The following is a 22,088-nucleotide window of genomic DNA, read 5'->3' as shown; positions in this document are numbered from 1 at the left end:
TTATATATACTGACCCCGAAGTTGTGTACAGTGCCCCCTACTTTGTATACACTCCCCGATGTTGTGTACAGCAACTCCTACCTTGTACACACTGTCTCCGATGTTGTGTGCAGTACCTCCTCTCTAGTATACACTGTTCCCAATGTTGTGTGCAGTACCCCCTACCTGTATACACTATCCCTGATGTTGTGTACAGCAGTTCCTACCTTGTATACATGGTCCCCAATGTTGTGTACAGTAACTTCTACCTTGTACACACTGTCCCTGATGTTGTCTACAGTATCCACTACCTTGTATACACTGTCCCCATTGTTGTGTACAGTAACCTCTACCCTGTACACACTGTCCCCGTTGTTGTGTACAGTACCACCTACCTTGTATACACTGTCCCCATGTTGTGTACAGTACCCCCTACCTTGAATACACTATCCCCGATGTTGTGTACAGTACCCCCTACATTGTATACACTCTCCCCATGTTGTGTACAATAACTCCTACCTTGTATACACTGTCCCTGATATTGTGTACAGTACCCCTACCTTGAATACGCTGTCTCCGATGTCATGTACAGTACTCCCTACCTTGTATACACTCTCCCCATGTTGTGTACAATAACTCCTACCTTGTATGCAATGTACCCGGTATTGTGTAAGGTACCACCTACCTTATATATACTGACCCCGAAGTTGTGTACAGTGCCCCCTACTTTGTATACACTCCCCGATGTTGTGTACAGCAACTCCTACCTTGTACACACTGTCTCCGATGTTGTGTGCAGTACCCCCTTTCCACTATACACTGTTCCCAATGTTGTGTATAGTACCCCCTACCTGTATACACTGTCCCTGATGTTGTCTACAGTACCCCCTTCCTTGTATACACTGTTCCCAATGTTGTGTACATTAATCCCTACATTGTATACACTGTCCCCGATGTTGTGTACAGTAATCCCTACATTGTATACACTGTCCCCGATGTTGTGTACAGTAACCTCTACCTTGTATACATTGTCTGAGATGTTGTGTACATTGCCACCTACCCTGTATAAACTATTCCCGATGTTGTTTACAGTAACCCTTACCTTGTACACACCGTCCCCATGTTGTGTACAGTACCCCTACCTTGAATACACTGTCTCTGATGTTGTGTACAGTACCCCCTACCTTGTATACACTCTCCCCATGTTGTGTACAATAACTCCTACCTTGTATACACTGACCCCGATGTTGTGTACAGTGCCCCCTACTTTGTATACACTCCCCGATGTTGTTTACAGAAACTCCTACCTTGTACACACTGTCTCCGATGTTGTGTGCAGTACCCCCTCTCCAGTATACACTGTTCCCAATGTTGTGTACAGTTCCCCCTACCTGTATACACTGTCCCTGATGTTGTGTACAGTAATTCCTACCTTGTATACATGGTCCCCAATATTGTGTACAGTAACTTCTACCTTGTACACACTGTCCCTGATGTAGTTCTACAGTACCCAGTACCTTGTATACACTGTACCCATGTTGTTTACACTACCCCTACCTTGAATACACTGTCCCCATGTTGTGTACAGTACCTCCTACCTTGTATATACTGTCCCTGATGTTGTGTACAGTAACTTCTACCCTGTACACAGTGTCCCTGATGTTGTCTACAGTACCCTCTACCTTGTATATTCTGTTCCCGATGTTGTGTACAGTATCCCCTACCTTGTACACACTGTCCCTGATGTTGCATACAATAATTCCTACCTTGTATACACTGTCCCCAATGTTGTATACATTAACTCCTACCTTGTATACACTGTCCGAGATGTTGTGTACATTACCACCTACCTTGTACACACTGTCCCTGATGTTATGTACAGTAATTCCTACCTTGTATACACTGTTCCCAATGTTGTATACAGTACCCCCTACGTTGTATACCATTGTCCCCGATGTTGTGTACAGTACCCCCTACTTTGTGCACACTGTCCCCAATGTTGTGTACCCCTACCTTGCATACACTGTTCCCAAGGTTGTGTACAGTACCCCCTACCTTGTATACACTCTCCCCAATGAGATTCATGTGTGAAAGGCAAACATTGGGATGCCACTGATGTCAACTGCTCCCTCTGGGATGGACCTGCTGCTCAGGCGATGATAATTGTGAAGCATATCCTGACCTTGCTCTGACTTATGAAGGAGATTCCCCTTGATCCTTCTTTTTAGGTACTGTCCTAAAATGGCCGGGTGCTCCTGGAAGACCTTCAGAGGGTAGGGCCTTGTTGGGGAACCCCCATTCGCCAGCCCCACTGCAGAGTTTGCTCCCACCCCCTCATTACACCCATGTCATGCTCAGGCTGCATAACAAGTGACTGTGCAAAAACTGTCACCAGGCTGACGTAATCAGTTGGTCCTTCATCCCTTTCTGTCTGCAGCAAAGCCCTGCAAATTGTGGCAGTAATTTACCATAACACTTACAAAAATTTAGCAAAAGTAAGATAAAAATACCTCATGTGACCTTTCAAATACAGGTCGTCACAAAGCAGAGCACATCTCACTGTATAATGCTTGCTGTTTCAGAGAGATTCACAAAGCTGTTGTTTGTCTATCCATTGACTAGTTTTGGTGTCAACCAGGCGGAGGTACTGCAGATGCTGGAGATTAGAGTCAGGATTAGACTGCTGCTGGAAAAGCACAGCAGGTCAGGCAGCGTCCGAGGAGGAGGAAAATCAATGTTGTGGCCAAAAGCCCTTCATCAGGAATAAGGCCTCATTCCTGATGAAGGGTTTTTGCCTGAAACGTCGATTTTTCTGCTCCTCAGACGCTGCCTGGCCTGCTGTGCTTTTCCAGCAGCAATCTAATCTTGACTCTAGTTTTAGTGTCAGCCTGTTCTGCCGGCACCTTCGATGTTTTTGGACCCACACAAGGGGAGGACTTCAGTCCACCATTTTAGATTTGCAATTCCATGCGGGCCTTGCAGGAAGTGGTCAGTGATGCATTACATGCATGACAATATGCAGAAGACCAGGCAGTGCTAGGCTACTCAATTTTACATCCTTTGTTTCTTTTTACAGCTTTGTGAATACTAGGGATAGTTGAATGCGAGCATTGGGACTGTGAGTAATCCCTGTGCTCTGGGCCTATGAAGTTGGAGGTCAAGGCAACTAAGCATGGATGTTTATGATTGGCTGGTTTTTCTGTGTTCTGGGGCTACTGTTTGTTTTAAGAGCTCCGCAATGTGCTGATTTAGCTGAGTTCTTTCTGCTGATTGATCATCTCACTCAACCCCTTCCATTGTCTTCACTTCACACGGAGACAGTGAGGGTAAGGCCCTTTTATTGGTTAACCAGGGACCCCAACAATGATAGCAAACAGTGACGTCCAGCAAGGTGCACAAAAGCTGAGCAATGCACAGACTGTGAGAGCACAGCAGTGTCAGTAACCTTGGGCTATGGTCACAGGGCCCAGCAAGTGCATATGTGTCCGATTGACATGTGTTGTCTGTGAGACCTTGACAGCGTCAAGAACAGGGTATTACCGAGTGAGTGTACAGTACCAGAGTGAAGGGTAATCCTTCATCATCTCTCTAATGGTGACAGCAAGGAAGGTAAGGCCTTTTTAAACTGCAATTTTTCAAGTGTTTTACAGATGAATGTGAAATGAACTCCAAATGAGAAAATCAACAAATGCCCTCGGTTGGAGGAGAAATGAAGAGAATAGCACAACACAAAAGGGGAAATAAGGGAACAGAAAGGCAGTTAATATAATAGAGAATTCCGATGTTCTTCACGAGCATGTGAATAGTCAGTCAGTCCTATGAAGTGATGTGGAATCTGTTGGAACAAGGAATGCAATAAATGCTTAGAGGAGTAGGGTAGTGCTAGAATACTTAATGAGTATTTATTAACGTCTGTTTAGGAAGAGGAAGTTGTGGGTAAAAACCGGGAAGAGGTACTGAAAAGGCTGACAATTAAAATGGATAAGTCACTTTCTTTGGGAAGGAATAGCAAAAAGCTTGCCATAATATGCTAATATTTCTAAAATATAAGGGAAGTGCCAGGGGATTGGAGAGTGGAAATTGAAACAGCCTTATTGAACAAAGGAATAAGGACATTTCTACAGTAAATACAGAGCAGCTAGTTGAAATTCAGTGGTGGGTAATGTTTCAGAAACAGTGATCAGGATAAACCCACAAGGCAGTTGGAGAGATTTGAGCTAAATAAGAACATGGATTTCTAAAAGGCAAATCATACTTGACTATTTTATTGGAATTGTTTAATAAAAGTGACAATAAAAAATGATGAATGGAAAGCAGTGAAGGGCTGGCATTGAACTGAGGGATTATGAAATGATGTTTTTCAAGATGCTAAACATCAGGAGGGCCAGGAATATCCCTGAAAATCTGGAAGCTCTAAGTGAATTGCAAAGAGTCACGCCTAAACATGGAGGGACTGTCCAAATACCAGGAGTTTGCAAACAGACAAATGGGAGATGTGAGAATTATGGTTTCATGAATGGAATTATAAGGAGACATTCTAGCTCAGCTGAGGTAGCAAAAGGATGGTGATGGATTGAGACCTCACAATCCATATTCATCCTCCTGAACATATTTTCCTTCAATCCTGACAGTGAATGTCCAGTTTTATCTTCACAGACAGGATTCTGCTGCTCTCTTCAGAATGGAGAGCAATACAGAACTATCGAAGATTGCACTGATCCTGTGGGACAATGGTATTAACAGACTGCAGCCAGGGATAGACAACAAGATCAACCTTCAGGTAGGTTCACATTAAATCACAATGTTAATTAGGAATTATCCATCACTAGCACTTAGTTCCAATCAGTGGGTTTTCTTCCTGGTCCAAGAAGATTGGAAAAGGTGCAGTAAATACATTGTCAATGTACACAACAGCAAATAAATGCTTTTTGCCTGGCCCTTCAGCTGTGTCTGGACTCTAAGCTGTTTGTGATACAACTTGCCAAGTTACCTGATGAAGGAGCAATGCTCCAAAAGCTAGTACTTCCAAATAAACCTGTTGGATTATAACGTGGTGTTGTCTGAATTTTAACTTTAATCTAATCACATTCTTCTCTTTTCCTGAACCTATTTATAGTTCCTTCCAACTCTGAACATCACTAACAATGGTCAGATCTTTGAATATTCTTCCTTATATCTCCTATGTTCAAACTAATCTGTCCCCACTACACTCTCTCCTTCTTCGACCCCCCCCCCCAACACTCTCTCCTTCCTCCCCCCTCACACTCTCTCCTTCCTTCCCTTCTCACATTCTCTCCTTCCTCCCCCCTCACACTCTCTCATTCCTCCCCCTCTCACACTCTCTCCTTCCTTCCCCCTCACACTCTATCCTTCCTACCCCTCTCACACTCTCTCCTTTCTCCCCCTCTCATACTCTCTCCTTCCTCCCCCTCACACTCTCTCCTTCCTCCCCCCTCACACTCTCTCATTCCTCCCCCTCTCACACTCTCTCCTTCCTTCCCCCTCACACTCTATCCTTCCTTCCCTTCTCACACTCTCTCCTTCCTCCCCCTCACACTCTCTCCTTCCTCCTCCCTCACACTCTCTCCTTCCTCCCCCTCTCATACTCTCTCCTTCCTCCTCCCTCACACTCTCTCCTTCCTCCTTCCTCACACTCTCTCCTTCCTCCCCCTCTCACACTCTCTCCTTTCTCCCCCCTCTCACACTCTTTCCTTCCTCCCCCTTTCACACACTCTTCTTCCTCCCCCTCTCACACTCCAGGTTGGCTAATGCCTTTACAGAAGGAAACTTAACATTTTTATCAGCTCTGGCCTCTGGCTCCAAAGAAATGCGACTGAGTCGGAACTGCTCTGTGAAAAGGCCCAACAACCCACTCATATCAAGCTGTTAGAAAGGCTGAAAGATCAATAACCAGATGGAGCACTGATATCGAGTTAGGCACTAGAAACAGCAATGTCAAACCCAGCTCTCCTTTCCAACATCTGGAAGCTTTTGTCTAAACTGGCATCATGTAAACCCTGGGCAAAGAGACCTCCAACAGATGATTACCTGCCATCCTCCCTCGTGACTGATGAATCACTACTCCTCCATGTTGACTTTGCACTGAGGCTGGCAGTGAGTAGAGAATCGACTCTGGATGGGGGATGTCAATGTCCATCAGCAGTAGAGGCTTAGTGATACCAATACTGTTATGGACCAGGCCACACACCCACCAAAGCATTTTCAGAAGATAGCCCAGATCCTAACTTCCAGTTGTTTTAAGCAGGTGCAGGTGAATATTCCTGGAGTGATGCAGTTGGTCAAACCACTTGGCTTTAGACAAAACAGAATTTATTCACACATGAACAAAAGAAAACCAAATTTAGGAAAGGATGATTATTTGAAAATGCAACTGACTCAAAAATGCAAGTTAACAAAATGCAGTTCTGAATTCTAGTACCATCCCATAACACCCCCCTCAATCCCATAAGCCCCCCCCCGCCCCCCCCCCCACCCCCACCCCTCCCTCCCACACTGGTTGGCAAACAGGTAAATTCAAACACAGGAGAGAGATTGCAGATAGATAGAGGGTCGGCATGGAGCTGTTTCTCTGGGCCCCCAGCTAATAACTAACTCAAAACTAGAGAGAACTCCGAACTGGGAGAACTGGCCGCTCTCCTCTCATTGCACAAGTGTTTCAAAACAAAACTTAGAAGTCTTTTGAAGTAGATATTTCCAGGTATATTGGAACCTCTGCCGTTACTACCCCAGTCAAGAAAAAAACAAGGACCGAATAACTTTGTTAAAGGAGCAGCATCACCACACCACTGACTGAGCTGCTCAATTCCTAAAAACCATTGCTGCTAGATTGGACTACAGCAGTGAGTGAAGGAACCAATAAGAAAGAAATCTTACTTATCCTCGGTTTCACTGATCTACCTGTCACAATATCCGTCCATTGCAATATCAGTTGGAGTGACCATTATACAGTGAAGCAAGCCCCCCAAGTGGATGATCCACCTTGGCCTTAGCATTACAGATGCCAGTTTTCAGATAACTTGGTTCACTCTACGTGATATCACGAAGTGCCTGGAGACACTGGATATTGCAAAAGCAAAGGTCCCTGACAGCATACCAGCAATAGCATTGAAAGCCTGTGCTCCAGAACCTGCCACATCTATAGCCAAGTTGTTCCAGTACAGCTACAATACTGATATCTACCTGACCATGTGGAAAATTGTCCCAGTATGTCCTGTATAGAAATCCAACCCATCATTTACCTTCAATCTACTCCCTCAATAGCCAAGTGATGAAAGGCGTCATTGACTGTGATATCAAGTGACACTTACTCAACAATATTCTGTTCACTGATGTGAAGATGAGCTTCCACGAGGAAAACATGTTTCACATCCTTGGTCCAGATTTGGACAGAAAGGTTGAACTTGAGGTGAGATGAGAGTGATTACTATTGTCAGTAATGTAGCACATGGCTGAGTGTGCCATCAAGGAGCCTTAGCACAAATAGAGTGAATTAGAATTAGAGCCTGAAAATGTGTTGCTGGAAAAGCGCAGCAGGTCAGGCAGCATCCAAAGAACAGGAGATTTGACGTTTCGGGCATAAGCCCTTCTTCAGAAATCAGAATTAGGGGAAGCTCTCAGGCTTATCTCCTAGACCCAACCATCTTTTTCAACTGTTTCTGAAGTTCCAAAGAAGACTTGAAATGTTAACTTTGTGTCTTTCTCCACAGCTACCTCCAGACCTGCTGAGTTTCTCCAGCACTTTGCTTTTTACTTTATGCAAAGAAGATGATGTCAAGAGCAATCCGGAGACTAGGAATTCTGTGGTGAGTAGCTTACTTCTTGTCTCCCTAAAGCCTGTCCACCTTCTACCCGGCACGTATCAGGAGTGATGGGATATTCCCCACTTGCCTGAACGGAAGTAGCTCCAACAATGCTCAATGAGCTTGACAACATCCAGGACAAAACATCAGCTTGATTAGCTGCTTATCTAATCATCTTCAACATTCCCTCTCCCACCAATGCAGTGCAAGGAGTATATACCACGTACGAGAAGCGCTGTGGAACTCTCACAGGCCTCTTTGACAGGACCATCAAAATTTATGATTTCTACCACCTGGAAAATCTAAGGCAACAGAAACATTGGACCACAGAACCTGCAGTTCCTCTCCAAACCACATACCAATTTTTCTTTGAACTATATCGCTTTTCTTTCACTGTTGCTGTGTCAAAATCATGCAACTCCATCCCAAAGGAACTGTGGGTTTACCTACAGCACAAAGAAGGTGATGGTTAGGAAAATATATCGCCATTACCTTCTTGGGAGCAACTAGGGATGGGTGTTAAGTGCTGCTGGCCAGTAATACCCAGATTCACAATTGAATTGTGAAAAATAGCATCTTCAATTACGAGCCACAGCGCCTATCAGAGAGATTAATCAATTCTCCTCAGGGAAACTTCATTGGTGCCAAATCGTTTGATGGTGGTTAATGGAAGTACATTTGTAAATCGATTAATCAGGTCTTTGACAAGTGATTTATGCTGCAAGTAATGACACCAAGTGGCTATAGTCAGCTCCTGCACAAATGAAGTTGTGAGGGTTAGGGTTAGGTTCCTTGTTTCAGATGGGCAGTTATCATGGGAATAATGAAGTAGGTAATTTTTAAAAATCCCAACTTATAAAACAAGAGCTGTTTTACCATGAGTGGAGGAGAGTTTTGAAGATTTAAATGGGAATCAGATAGGATTGAAAAGGAAGAACATCATCGATATGAGGACAAAGTGAAGAATGGGAGTGGAACAGACAGATCTAGTCAAAGAGTTAGGAAATATATGATGGGATGAGTTTCTTCCTACTGTGTTATCATTGCTATGGTGGGATACAACATGCCAGTTATTTCTATTCATTTGTTGTTTACAGGAGCAGGCTGCTGGACAAGATTTAACAAATACAGACATCCCTGATGGAGTTGGGCTGCTGTTGTTCCAAATTGTGAATGAGGACGTTTTCAAAAGAAAAACATTTTCAGGTATAACCACAACACCTCAAGCACTGATACAGACAAAATGTGCTCCTTGCTGCATTATTCCAACTTTCTGCTCCAGTAACAACAGAATTAATGGCACAACCTCCAATTAGCATCATTATCTCCATCGAGAGACACTTAGAAATTTTCCTGATGAAAGGCTCCTGCACAAAACATCGATTTTCCTGCTCCTCGGATGCTGCCTGACCTACTGTGCTTTTCCAGCACCACTCTAATCTTGACTTAGAGACTTTGAGTTGAGTTTTCCAGGTTGAAACATGATCCCAATGGCAGGGGATGGGGTTGGGGGTGCCATTCCTGCATTGTTAGCCCTTGTGCAAGGAGGAGGAGCCTTCTAGATATATCTTGCATTATGCAGCCAATTAAATCAAGTCGGGGTGAATGCTGACCAATCATGATTGGCAGGTGGAGGTTAACACTGGCACCATTTTTAAAAGTCGGTCTTTGCTGGCCGTATGCAGAGAAGGCTGAAGAAAGGGCGAAGTATGTGAGAAGGATGGAAGGAAGCGCCAATTCTTGGGTTTAGTGGCATCTCTCTGAGGTGAGGGAAATGGGACAGGTATGATTCCAGATGATGGGAAAAGGAGGATAGCCACTGTCACAAAGAAATCCTGACTGCAGGTGACCAAAGAGGATCTCAGCTAAAGAACTGTGGCCTATACATGGGTGTAGTGTTAACAATACTTTATTGGCCTCAAGAGAGCTAGTGAAGTGAATGCATACCTGGCGGTAAAGTGCAATATAGTGTGTGTTCAGTTATACTGTGCTGTATGGGGAAAGACCCCTGCCACAGGAGCTCAGTAACATGAGAGAGTGTCTTCATACCATGGTTGCAGAAGAGAATCTTTCTCCGTTGACTCATCAGTGCCACCTCCTTGGTCCATGATGCCAAATCTGATATTTTCAACGTGTGGAGAGTGAGGGAGGAGCCGAGGCTAACTGTGCCCCTATCCAACCCAAAAGGAAATGCCAGAGTCAGAGGAGCTGAGGGTATTAGAGCCCAGCAGGATCCCAGAGGTGGAGGTGCTACCTGTGGAAGTAGCATCACTTCAGCCCACCTCATACTCTGCCAGTACAAGTACTTTCACCTCAGTTGGGCTCAAAGCATGATTGGAATGGGCCGTGCCAGCAAGTAAGCCTGGCACCAATATGCAGGAGCAGAAGCTGTGAGAGTATAACAGCTGCAGCCAGGGTCCCTGAACCAGCAATACTCACCTTCGCCCAGGAGACACTAGTGTCATAGCTGCCTCTTGATCAACAGCTCAGTGGTATACTGTCAAAGACCTCTCACTTTGCATTCCCATTCTAAACTAATGTTTTCTGTCTTGCCGATATTAGATATGATTAGCTACATTATCATAATTTACATGAATCTCATGATATCACATCTCCCCTCAGTTCCTCTTGGCCATATCCTCATTATTTATTAATTTGGTTTTATTTAGTTACATAGTATCTTTAATCATTATTGTTGTAAATATTACCATTTTCACCGTTATCACCTTGACTGCAATTTTCTCAATGTCCTTCTCAAAGTCCATACCTCCACAAGTCACGATGATCTCCAGCTCTTTCTGGATGTCTCAGTCTGGTTCACTTGAGTTTTGCACAAGGATGATGGTGTTATATCGTGTCTGGAACAGTGTACCACTGCACACTGGTGTTGCATAGGTACAGCTGTCCCACATCCTGTGACTAATGTACTTTGGTTCACTGCCTACCTTGAGTGAATCAATGCTCTCCAGTTTCTCCTGAATGTCCCTTCAGACGTTCTGACAATATAAGATCTCAGATATTCTGTGTGTCTGAAGATGGTAACTTTAAATTTCCTTTTCCTTAACCAGACGTTGTGCCCTAGCTTTAAGGAAGACAGAGTTTTCACCCTGTGCTGAGAGTTGGAGCACCTATTGCTTTTTGCTGTGGTTTTCTGCTTCCAAGGGTGGCATGGTGGCACAGTGGTTAGCACTGCTACCTCACAGCACCAGGATTCCAGGTTCGATTCCAGCCTCAAGGGACTGTCTGTGTGGAGTTTGCTCATTCTCTCTGTGTGGGTTTCCTCTGGATATGCCGGTTTCCTCCTATTGGCCAAGTTAAATTGCATTAGTCAGAGGGAAATGGGTCTGGGTGGGTTAATCTTCAATGGGTTGGTTGGGCCTGTTACCACACATTGGAAATCTAATCAATTCTTTTGGTCTTCTTATCTGACCTAAGAGTCTTCACCAGTCTTCCTGACTCTCTATTTGATGAAGATGGTTTGGACAATTTGTCACGTGGGTGATGCCTACCTAACTCCCTCCTCTGCATATGCCTTCACAAACTGAAGTCCATTATCTGATACCAATATTTCCTGGGAAATGTGTTTTGTAAAGATCCTTTTCAGTGCTTGCTCATGAAATCAGTTGTGGTTGAATTAACTATTGATGCCTCAATGCATCTTCAATCCTCGTTGACTGAAACAAAATACCCCATCTTTGTAAAGTTAAACGAATCCATTGCTACCCTTCCTGTGCACCTTCCTAAGTGAAATCATTGGCTGTTGTCTGTTTGTGGCCCATAGTTGGCATGTCTTTTTGTAGTTTTGGTCTCCTTATGTAAATGTGTTGGAGATGACTTGAAGGAAGTTTACTAGATCGAAGTCTGGAAAGAGCTGGTTGTTTTTGAGAAAAGCTTACATAGACTAGGCTTGTTTCCACTGGAGTTTAGATGAATAAGGTGCTAGTTGAATAGTTTTGACATTGTGGATTTGGAAAGGGTGTTTCTTTTTGTGGGTCAGCTCAGAACCAAAGAGGGGACACTGTTTTTAAATTAGGGTGCCTTTTCAGGACAGAGATGTGGAGAATGTTTTTTCTCCCTACCTCAGAAGGTGAAGTTATTTTTAAGGTCATTAAGAATCATCAATTATTATTTTTAAGACTAGTTTTATGGTTTAGTTGGACAGATTCTTGTGAGAAAGAGGAATTCAGCATTATTGAGGTTTAAAAGGAATGTGGAATTCAAAACATAGATAAATCAACCATGAAATAGGCTCTATAAGCAGAACGGTCAACTTCTGCTCCAATTTCATATCTTTATTTCATATGTTTTAATATGCCTGGCCACTGCTGATTGTTGTATTTTGGTTTTGTACTTTATGATACCTAGGAGTACCATGGAGTTTCTGTCCCATTTATCTTTGCAATTATTTTCCTGCTCCTCTCAATGGTTGCAGTAAACGAATACAGTTGTCAAGAATTGTTTTCACTTGTGTATCTTTTCAGCAGTTGTTCTGCTGAACTATATTTGGACCACCCTGCTGTCAGTGTTGTCCAACCTTTGTGCAGTCCTGGCCAGGTTATTAAGCTGCCTGAACTTGCTCTCAGTTGCCTGGAAAGTGTTACAGCTGTAGACCAAGACTCTACTTCTCCTATAAGAACAAGATCTTTTTCTGCTCAATGCACTGCTGCCCTCAAGTGTGTGTTGCTGTTACTAGCACTTTGTCTGGAGCATACACTAATACCACAACTGTATCTCATCAGCCTAAACTTGAATGTTTGTGTGTAGAGACAGTTTTGAAGTGTCTTTTAATCTCACTAACCTTACCAAAGACCTACAAGTCACCTTCATTGTGACCTGAAATTGTCAGTCTACAAATCTTTCTCTCCCCCCCAGTATTTGCTAATGCTTCCATCTTCACTATTAGATTACTTACAGTGTGGAAACAGGCCCTTTGGCCCAACAAGTCCACACCAACCCACCGAAGCGCAACCCACCCATACCCCTACATTTACCTCTTATCTAACACTACAGGCAATTTAACATGGCCAATTCACCTGACCCGCACATCTTTGGACTGTGGGAGGAAACCGGAGCACCCGGAGGAAACCCACGCAGACACAGGGAGAACGTGCAAACTCCACACAGTCAGTCGCCTGAGGCGGGAATTGAACCCGGGTCTCTGGCGCTGTGAGGCAGCAGTGCTAATCACTGTCACCGTGCCGCCCTCTATTGCATACCTCTGATCAGACTCTGTAAAAATTCTCATCATAGCATCGAGTTTTCATGCTCTGCCAGATTGCACTTGACTAAGTACTGTTTCTGATCCTGTAGCTATGATATCCGTGGCCTGGATGGCAATGTGCTGAAACATCAGCAGAAATTATCCTGGGTGATCTTATTGAAACATGCAAGATTCTGAAGTAGCTTAACAGGATGGATGGTTGAAAAAATGTTTCCACCAGTCGGGGAATTTCAGACTAGAGAACACAGTTATAGAATGATGGGACGCCCACTTAATACTGAACGAAAAGGCATTTCTTCTCCGAGACAGTAGTGAATATCTGAAATTCTGTACCTTCGAGAGTTGTGGAAGCTATATCATTGCAAGTATATGACGAGGAGGTAGACAGGTTTCTAAATTATCAGGGAGTTGAGAACTATGAGGGACTGGCAAAAAAGAGGAGTTGAGGCATCGGACAGATCAACCATGATCTTATAGAATGATGGGACAGGCTTGAGGGGCAGAATGGCCTATTCCTGCTCCTATTTCTTATGTTCTCATTTTTAAAACATCTTTTCAAAAGCTGTAGACTGTTCCTGATGCTAATACCACTGCTGAACTTTTTCAAAAGCTCTGTAAAGTTTTGAGTGAAACTGGTCTGTTGGAGGTAAACTTTCTTGCTGAATTCATCGAGCCTAAAAAGTATTGCACATTATTTACATACTTTGGTGCTGGAAAGTTTTAGTACCTTTTGTCTTCCTTGGATCCACAGTAATGTCTCCTAGGAATTCATAAAGTGCGTGAGGGATAGTCTCTGAGAGCAATATGTTATAGAGCCAACCAGGGAGCAGGCTACCTTGGATCTGGTAATGGGACATGAACAAATTTAGTAAATGACCTCAGAGTAAATGATCACCTCAGAAGTAGTAATGGTAATATGATAGAATGTAGAAATCAGAGTGAGAAACATTTGTCAGAAACAACTATGTTTAACCTAAATAAAGGGAATTACAAAGAAATGAGGATAGATTAGCAAGAATGAGAAGAAGCAGGCAGCAGCAGGCACTTAGGGATGTGTATTGTAACTCTCAGGAACAATACATCTCAGAAAGGAGGGAAGATTCTAAAAGAGGGATAAACCAATCGTGGCTAACCAGGAAGGTTTTGGAGATCATTGAGATGAAGAGTAAAGCATATGAGGAGGTAAATGTCAGTGATAGCTGTGACGACTGGAATAAATTCCGAAATCAACATAGGTGACTAAAAAAAAATAAAGAAAGAGAAAATAAACTACAAGGGCAAGGATTATCAATGCTGACACCAGAGCTTCTTTAAATATAGAAAAAGAAAGAGAGAAGTCAAAGTGAATATAGACCCTTTAGAAAATTAATCTGGGGTGGCAATTATGGGGAACAAGGGCAAAGGCGTTAAAGCGATATTTTGTACCAGTCTTTACAGTGAAAGAAACTTCAAACCTCCCCATGATATTGAAGGGGAGTAACATAATTGCAAGGATAGAAGATTAGTTGGGAGGCAAAAAAACATGGCATAGGCATAAATAGGTGCCTAGGTGAAAGTGAGGATTGCAGATGCTAGGGATTAGAGTTGAGAGTGTGGTGCTGGAAAAGCACAGCAGGTCAGGCAGCATCTGAGGAACAGGAGAATCAATATTTCGGGCAAAAGTACTTTATCAGGAATCCTGATGAAAGGCTTTTGCCCGAAACGTCGATTCTCCCGCTCCTTGGATGCTGTCTAACCTGCTGTGCTTTTCCAGCACCACACTCTTGCCATAAATAGGTGCCTGTCTGTTTGGCAGGATGTAATGAGTGTAGACCCACAGGAGTCTGTGCTGGAACCAACTTTTTACAATTTACATCAATGAGTTAGATCAGGGGAGTGAAGGCATGAGCACTAAATTTGCTGATGACATCAAGAGAGTAAGGAAAGTATTGTGAAGAATACAGAAGGAAATGGCAGACAGATATACAGTAGAGAGCTTGATTGAATGAGCAAAATCTGACAGTTGGTATATAAAGTGGGAAAATAGGAAGTTGTTCCCTTGGGTAAGAAGAATGAAAAAGGCAGAGCAGAGAGAATGAAAGTTTGAAGTGGATAGGGATCATGGTGTTCAACTGCCTCAGTCATAAAACATTAGTATGTATGTGAGGCATGCAGTCAGGAAGGCTAATGGAATGCTGTGTTTTATTGTGAGAAGGATTGAACTTCAAAGTAAGGATGTTATGCTTCAGTTATACAGAGAACTGGCAAAATCACATCTCAAATATTGTATGAGGTCTGGCCTGCTTTAATAAAGAAGGAATGTGTTTAGAGGAGGTTTGCAAGGTTGATACCTAGAATAATTCAGTCGTCTTATTCGGATAGATTGGACAGACTGAACTTGTTTACCCTGGAGTTTAGAGGCGTGAGGGGTGATTTGATTGAACTGTACGTGATCTTGAATAGTTTTGACAAGGTCATAGAGAGAGAGAGAGAGAAAGGTGGATGGGGAAATGATGTTTCTTCTTGTGGGAAAGTCCACAACTAGAGGGCCCTGTTTGAAAATTAGGGCTCACTCTTTTAGCACTGAGATGAGGAGAATTATTTTCTTTTAGAGAGTTGTACAATTTTGGAACTTTCTGTCTTAGAAGCAGATGGAACCAGGTTATATTTTAAAGGTAGAAGTGTTTTTTTTTCCAGGCCGGGAAAGGAAAGGTTGTTCACTTTGGGAGTGGATGGGAATGTAATTCTGTAACACAGTCAGATCAGCCACGAGCCTTTTGAATGGTGAAACAGGCATGAGGGGCCGAATGATCTACTTCTGCCTCTAGGTCACATGTTTGTGCGCTTTCTCAACTGAAATGATATTCTTCCCATGATACGATGGGACATTTTCCTTGAGTGTATAAGGATTTGTGTTTAGCAGCTTCTTCTGGAGTGATGCGCTGCTCCTCCTTCAAGTTTCCTGAATTTTTGAACAGCTTTGGAAATTCTTCCTGAATTTTTTTCCCCATCTGCATTGTTGTCCCTCTTTGTAAGAGATCTAGACAGATACACACATTCCTCCTCACCAATGAGGCATTCTGATTCCTCACTGTAAAGCATGCTTCACTGATACCCTGTCCCTGTGACTAACACTGAAATAATTTATCCATGCACTTGAAGATCTGTGCATCCTGGATGTTGGAGTTTTATGTCAATGCTTTGACTAAGTACGTAAGTTAGCTCACAGAGCTTGAAGGTTTGTTTTCAGATGGTTTGTCACCATGACTAGGTAACATCATCAGTGAGCATCTCCAGTGAAGCGCTGGTGGTATGTCCCACCTCTCGATTGATTTCTTAAGGTGGGTGATGTCATTTCCGATTTGTTTTTCAACAGAAGGTAGATAGGATCTAAGTTGATGTGTTTATTGATGGAGTTCTGGTTGGAATGCCATGCCTCTAAGAATTCTCGTATGTGTCTTTGTTTCACCTGTCCTAGGATGTGTGTGTTGTCCCAGTCAAAGTGATGTCCTTCTTTGTCTAGTGATAGTGGGTCGTGTTTTCAGGTGGCCAGTTGGTATTCATATATCCTGGTGGCAAGTTTCCTGCTAGTTTGTCCGATGTAGTTTTTTTTAACAGTTCTTGCATGGTATTTGTAAGTGAGGTTAGTTTTGCTGAAGGTATCTAATGGATACTTTAGGTTCATTAGTCGCTGTTTAGGTGTGTTGGTAAGTTTGTGGGCACTATGATACCAAGGGGTCTGAGTATTTCTGATATGTCTTTGATGTAAGGTAATGTGACTAGTCTTTGATTGCGTTGTATCTGCTTGTTTGGGTTTGTTTCTGAGGAATTGGCAGAATGTGTTTATTGGGTATCCGTTTTTTTTGAAAACATTATAGAGATATTTTTCTTCTGCTTTTTGTCGGTCTTGTGTGCTGCTTTGACTGTCACAGATTTCAATCACAGCAAGCTGCGTGCCAGACTCGAAATGAGTGTTCTTGTGTTTGAGATTAAATTATATTTCAAAGCCCTTTACCTTGATGTTGATAAGGAAGTTTTCTTTGTCTGTGAGCTGATGAAGCTGCTGTTAACTTGCTGTTAACTTGCAGTATTTTTGAACATGTGATAATGCAAGTGGTCGCACTGACAGTATTCAGCTCCCCTTGCAGGACTTTCATTGCACATGTGAATCTGTTTCCACTTTTTAAAAACCTAATCAGTTGATGATGTTGATTCCTGCTCTCCTGGTGTTTTGCTGTGCTTTTTGGATGGTGGCAACAACATCATACAGTCTACAGTCAGAAAAATCCCTGATGTTTCCTCACAGAACTGACTGATGTTGGCCTCTGATTTCTGCGTGCATTGCAAATTAGATTGTCTGTTCCAGTGTCATAGAGTCATGGAAGTGACACAGCAGAGACACAACCAGTCCATGCCGAACATGTTCCCAAACTAAAGTAGTCCCATCTGCCTGCACTTGGCCCATATCCTTCCAGACATTCCTTATCCATGTACTTATCAAAATGTCTTTGAAATGTTGTCACTGTATCCACATGCACCATTTCCTCTGGAAATTCATTCCACACATGAATCGCTGTCTGTGTAAAACAGTTGCCTCTCGTGTCCTTTTATAATCTCTCCCTTCTCACCTTAAAAATATGCCCCCGGTCTTGAAATCTCCCACCATAAGAGAAAGACACCTGTCATTGACCTTATCTATACTCCACTTGATCTTATAAACCTCTATAAGGTCACCATTTAACCTCCTATGCTCCAGTGAAAAAAGTCCCAGTCTATTCAGCCTCGCCCTATAACTCAAAATTTTCATTCCCAGCACCACTGTGGTAAATCTTTTCTGTACGCTCTCCAGTTTGATAATATCCTTCCCAGAGCAGGGCAATCAGAACTGGACCCAGTGTCAAATACTTCTTGGATTGAAGAAAGTCAGATAACTTCTCATCCCTGACCCTGGCTACTATACAGTCCCTAATTAATTCATCCCTCAAAGATCCATTCCCACGTAGACGATATCAATCCATCACAAAGCCTTTTATTGATTTTCCTAAATGTTGAGAGAGCTGATTAATTCTTGTCTTTTTGATCAGTAAACTTTCTTTTGTGGTTAAAATAAGCATCAGAAGAATTAATCAATGCATTATCCTTGGTAGTACCTCCTTGCACACTGTCAAACTGGAATACTATCAGCTATTGAATGTACAGCATGTAAAAATGAGCGGACGTGATGAAGCTCTTCCCTCTTGTATAACCCTGAAGCCCTTCCCTGTAGCATTGAGGGTGTTGCTTCCAGAGTTCCCACATCTGGCCTCACTGTGAGCCATCCATATCATCACAGGGTTGAGCTAAAGGAACGATTGTCACCAGAGTGCCATCCCAGCAGATTATTGTGTCCGATTGACTTGGGTATTTCCTTCTTATTGTTGAAGTGTTCTGATTTGGGCTCTTTCTTTAGAGCATCACTGCTTCATGGTTAGATTTTGGAGTTTTCTTTTCCCTTGCCTTTGGAATCTTCAGCCTTTCCAGCATTTATTCTCAAAATCCTCAAACTTTGCTCAGCTCTGGGGTGCTCTCTTTCCAGCTGTGCCCTTTAGTCTCTGTTTGAACTTCAGCTCCTAGCTCTGAAGCCGTTCTTCCCCAGATGCCACCAGGCGTTATCTTTAAGCCAACCTGTACATTGAGGTACAAGTCTGTTGTATCTCAGTTGTGTGTGGCTGCACATACACTTTCTGGGAATCTGCTTGCTCCTTATCTCTATGTAAGACTGTTCAACTCCTTAGGTACTGTAACATACCTTTACTTACATTTGTACACAGCAAGTTATCAAAAACAGTTCTGTATTATAATGTCTAAGCCCTCCTTCTTCACATGTTTGCACTAGACTGGTGTCTTCTCATCAGTATCATGTGATCAGAGAGTCATGATTTATGTGACTCTCACTATAGCCCCATCACTCCTCCTTCTGATCCACGTGAGTGCTTCTGCCTATCCTCCTCCTTCCTCTTCCTTTCAAACTGAGTGTCACTCTCCGTGAGTGAAACACCTCTATTAGGCCTTCTCTGGTTTACACATAAAACTGATTACATCAGAGACAATTTTATGATTTTTTTTAGCTTTCATTTCCCTGCTGGATAATTATGAAGCTGACACAAGAGAACCAGAGACTATCACCCCAGAGGAGGAGCAAGAGATTCGCAGCTTTCTGGATGTTGTCATGGAAACCCCAGTGCTGCAGGTAACGTGACACTGCACACTGTTAGACAGTCAGCTTTATGGCTTCAGGTGAACTGTGTGTTGGCTGGCTTGAAACAAATGACAAGATGGTGACTGCTTTAAAATGTTACCGAATGTTGGACTTTGTGATCTTTGGTCTTTTCCATCTCCTATAATGTTTTGTTTTTTTTCTTCTGAGATTGCACACAGGTACTTAGTCGAGAAGTGGAGGGCAAAAGAGAACAAAGAGGAATTCAAACAGCAATTGTATGACATCTGGTTCTGCCTGTATGCTCGCAAAGGTTCCAGTCAGTAAGTATTATGTGTGTCTGCCTGTCTGTGTGTGTGTGTCTGTGTGTGCATATGTGTGTGCGTGTATTGTATGGTGTGGATGCGAATGTGTGTTTGTCTAGCAGTTTGAGTGTGGGTATGGTTATGTAATTTTGTGTGTGTGTGTGTGTGTGTGTGTGTGTGTGTGTGTGTGTGTGTGTGTGGTCTAGATATGAATGTATGTAGTTTCATACCGGAAATAGGTATGTGTGCAAATCTCTGCAGGTGTAAAGTACAAACTTCCACTTATCCCCATAACAATATCATGTAGGCAATGTCAGACTGACCAAGGATGGGAATGAACGCTGGTTCTAGTGACAGTTAATGCCTGTGCAACTATGCACAGTGAGAGTCAGAGCCTGTAGAAATGTATTTCAATAAGAGTCAGAGTCTGTGGAAACGTATCCCAATGGGTGTGAGCTCTTCAGGCAACATACCCCATGAAGAATTAATATGTAAGACTGCAGTCGGTGAGAGACATTGTTTGTGAAACTGCACACCTGTAAGACACAGTATCTGTGGGATTGTTAACCGGTAACTGTAGAACTGTACCCCAGTGAGAATCAGAATTGTGTGGAACTGTACCCCAGTGAGAGTCAGTGTGTGTGTGGAACTGTATCCCAGTGAGAATCAGAATTGTGTGGAACTGTACCCCCATGAGAGTTAGTGTGTGTGGGACTGTACCCCAGTGAGAATCAGAATGTGTGGAACTATACCCCAGTGAGAGTCAGAATGTGTGGGACTGTACCCCAGTGAGAGACAGTGTGTAAGGAACTGTACCCCAGGGACAGTCAATGTTTTCCCCTGAATTAGAAATTGGGAAACAACTGGATTGCCTGTGCTAATTTTCTCTTCATCCTACTTTTCTCCCTCGAGCCCCGATTCATCAGGTTTTGAGCATGTATTTGTTGGTGAAACCTGAGGTGGATGAACAGTGATTGGATTCCACAATTGGATTCAGTTCTACCTTCAGGAAAAGCTGGGTCATGTGGATTACAGAGGATACACAATGCAAGATAACCAGCTCAAAGTGAGCATTACACAGGTCAGAGAGGATGCTGAGGTACAGACAAAGTCTAATCGAGGAGTTCACATAAAATACCAAGTACCTGCAAGTGAGTTACAGACTGCATGCATTCAGGGCTATGGGATGGTGGATGTTGGCTGAATGGTATACTGATGGAATAACAGAGACTCAGGAATACGTTAGATGCAGGAATTTAATCGAAGGATTCAGGCAATTTATTCATAGGATGATTAAGGAGCAGTGGTGATTGCAATCAATTGAATGGCTCAGGGGAACTCTATATAAAATTTAATAAACTCCTGTTGTGAGTTACAGACTGAAAACAAACAAAGTAAATAGGTGAGGTGTACAGTTATGTATGGAATAATGATTTCCACAATTAAGTTACATGAGTTCTAATCTAGAAATTCAATGTGACTTTATTACTGTATAAATAATAAAAGGCAAAGTCCCCATAGTCCCACTCTCTACTTACAGAGATATGACTGATGTTGAGTTTCACCTGGAAGTTACCATGTCCCTAGAGAAAAGTAAAGTTGTGAAGCAAGGGCTGTCATGGTAACCTCAGTTGGTGCTGCAATTGAACCTGTGCTGTTGGCGTCATTCTGCAACACAGACCAGCCATTCAGCCAACTGAACTAACCATAGGGGACTGGAGGGACTCAGGGTTTAATTGAGGACTTTGTGGATTTAGTGGAGGGATTGCAGTAGATCATTCGAGGTGATTAGGCACGAACACTCTCCCTGTTTGTTTTGGCTTGTTTTACCCTTCTCACAGCCAGGTGAGAAAAAGCATCTAATCACGTCGCATTTCTACTGGAAGAATGGGGTTAAGCCTCAGGGCAGCTGCTTTATGGGGGTGAACCCAGAGTTTGAGTTTGCCCTCTACACCATCATCTTCCTCAGCTCGTCCAGTCAACACCACAAGCTCCGGTTCAGTCAGTACGGAGTGGAGATCGTGTGTCACAGCAACAAACACAAATCCCTTTTTTACCCTATTTTATTGCAGTACTTAACCGAAGCTTCATGGCTGTGAAAATGAACCTGAGGAATCCTGAAATCATCACAGATACATCAAGTTCCCAAAGCATTTGAACACAGTCATTGATATTATCAGCTAACTAGCCCATTCTCCAAATCTCTCACCAAAATACCATTTGAGAAATTTAGTTTGAATTAAATCTACTAATTTCTAATAATGCTGTACACTTTCTCACCTCTATTGTTGAATCTGTTATGATTTAATTGGAAATAATGCAACAGTAATAAAGCCCCACTATTTCACAAGCCGTCACAAATGTGTAAATTACCAAGTAAACCACGAAGATGATCAATTTTCCTTATGGGACTTTTATTCAAGACAAAAACACTTCACATCAGGTTTCTTCATTAACAGGAAATAACTATTCATTACAAAAAAAACAACTTATTCTTCAATGAATAATAGAGAAGAAAAACATTATTCTGCTACAATGCAACTTAAACTATAGCGTCTTAAAACTCCAAGCATACTCACATTTATTCA

General features: G+C 42.8%; 1 protein-coding gene across 1 annotated transcript; it reads left to right on the top strand.

The window, feature by feature from the left end:
- The first annotated feature begins 4,660 nt into the window (after positions 1-4,660).
- On the top strand, positions 4,661-21,599 carry endou2 (endonuclease, polyU-specific 2). The gene is given in 5 exon segments (XM_060842545.1): positions 4,661-4,759; positions 19,103-19,228; positions 19,406-19,518; positions 20,413-20,566; positions 21,342-21,599. Coding segments are annotated over 5 exon segments (750 nt in total).
- Positions 21,600-22,088: the final 489 nt, after the last annotated feature.

The sequence above is a fragment of the Hemiscyllium ocellatum genome, chromosome 23, assembly GCF_020745735.1.
Source record: "Hemiscyllium ocellatum isolate sHemOce1 chromosome 23, sHemOce1.pat.X.cur, whole genome shotgun sequence".
Lineage (NCBI taxonomy): Eukaryota > Metazoa > Chordata > Chondrichthyes > Orectolobiformes > Hemiscylliidae > Hemiscyllium > Hemiscyllium ocellatum.
The sequence above is the reverse complement of the archived record's forward strand: the minus strand, read 5'-3'. Positions and strand labels throughout refer to the sequence as shown.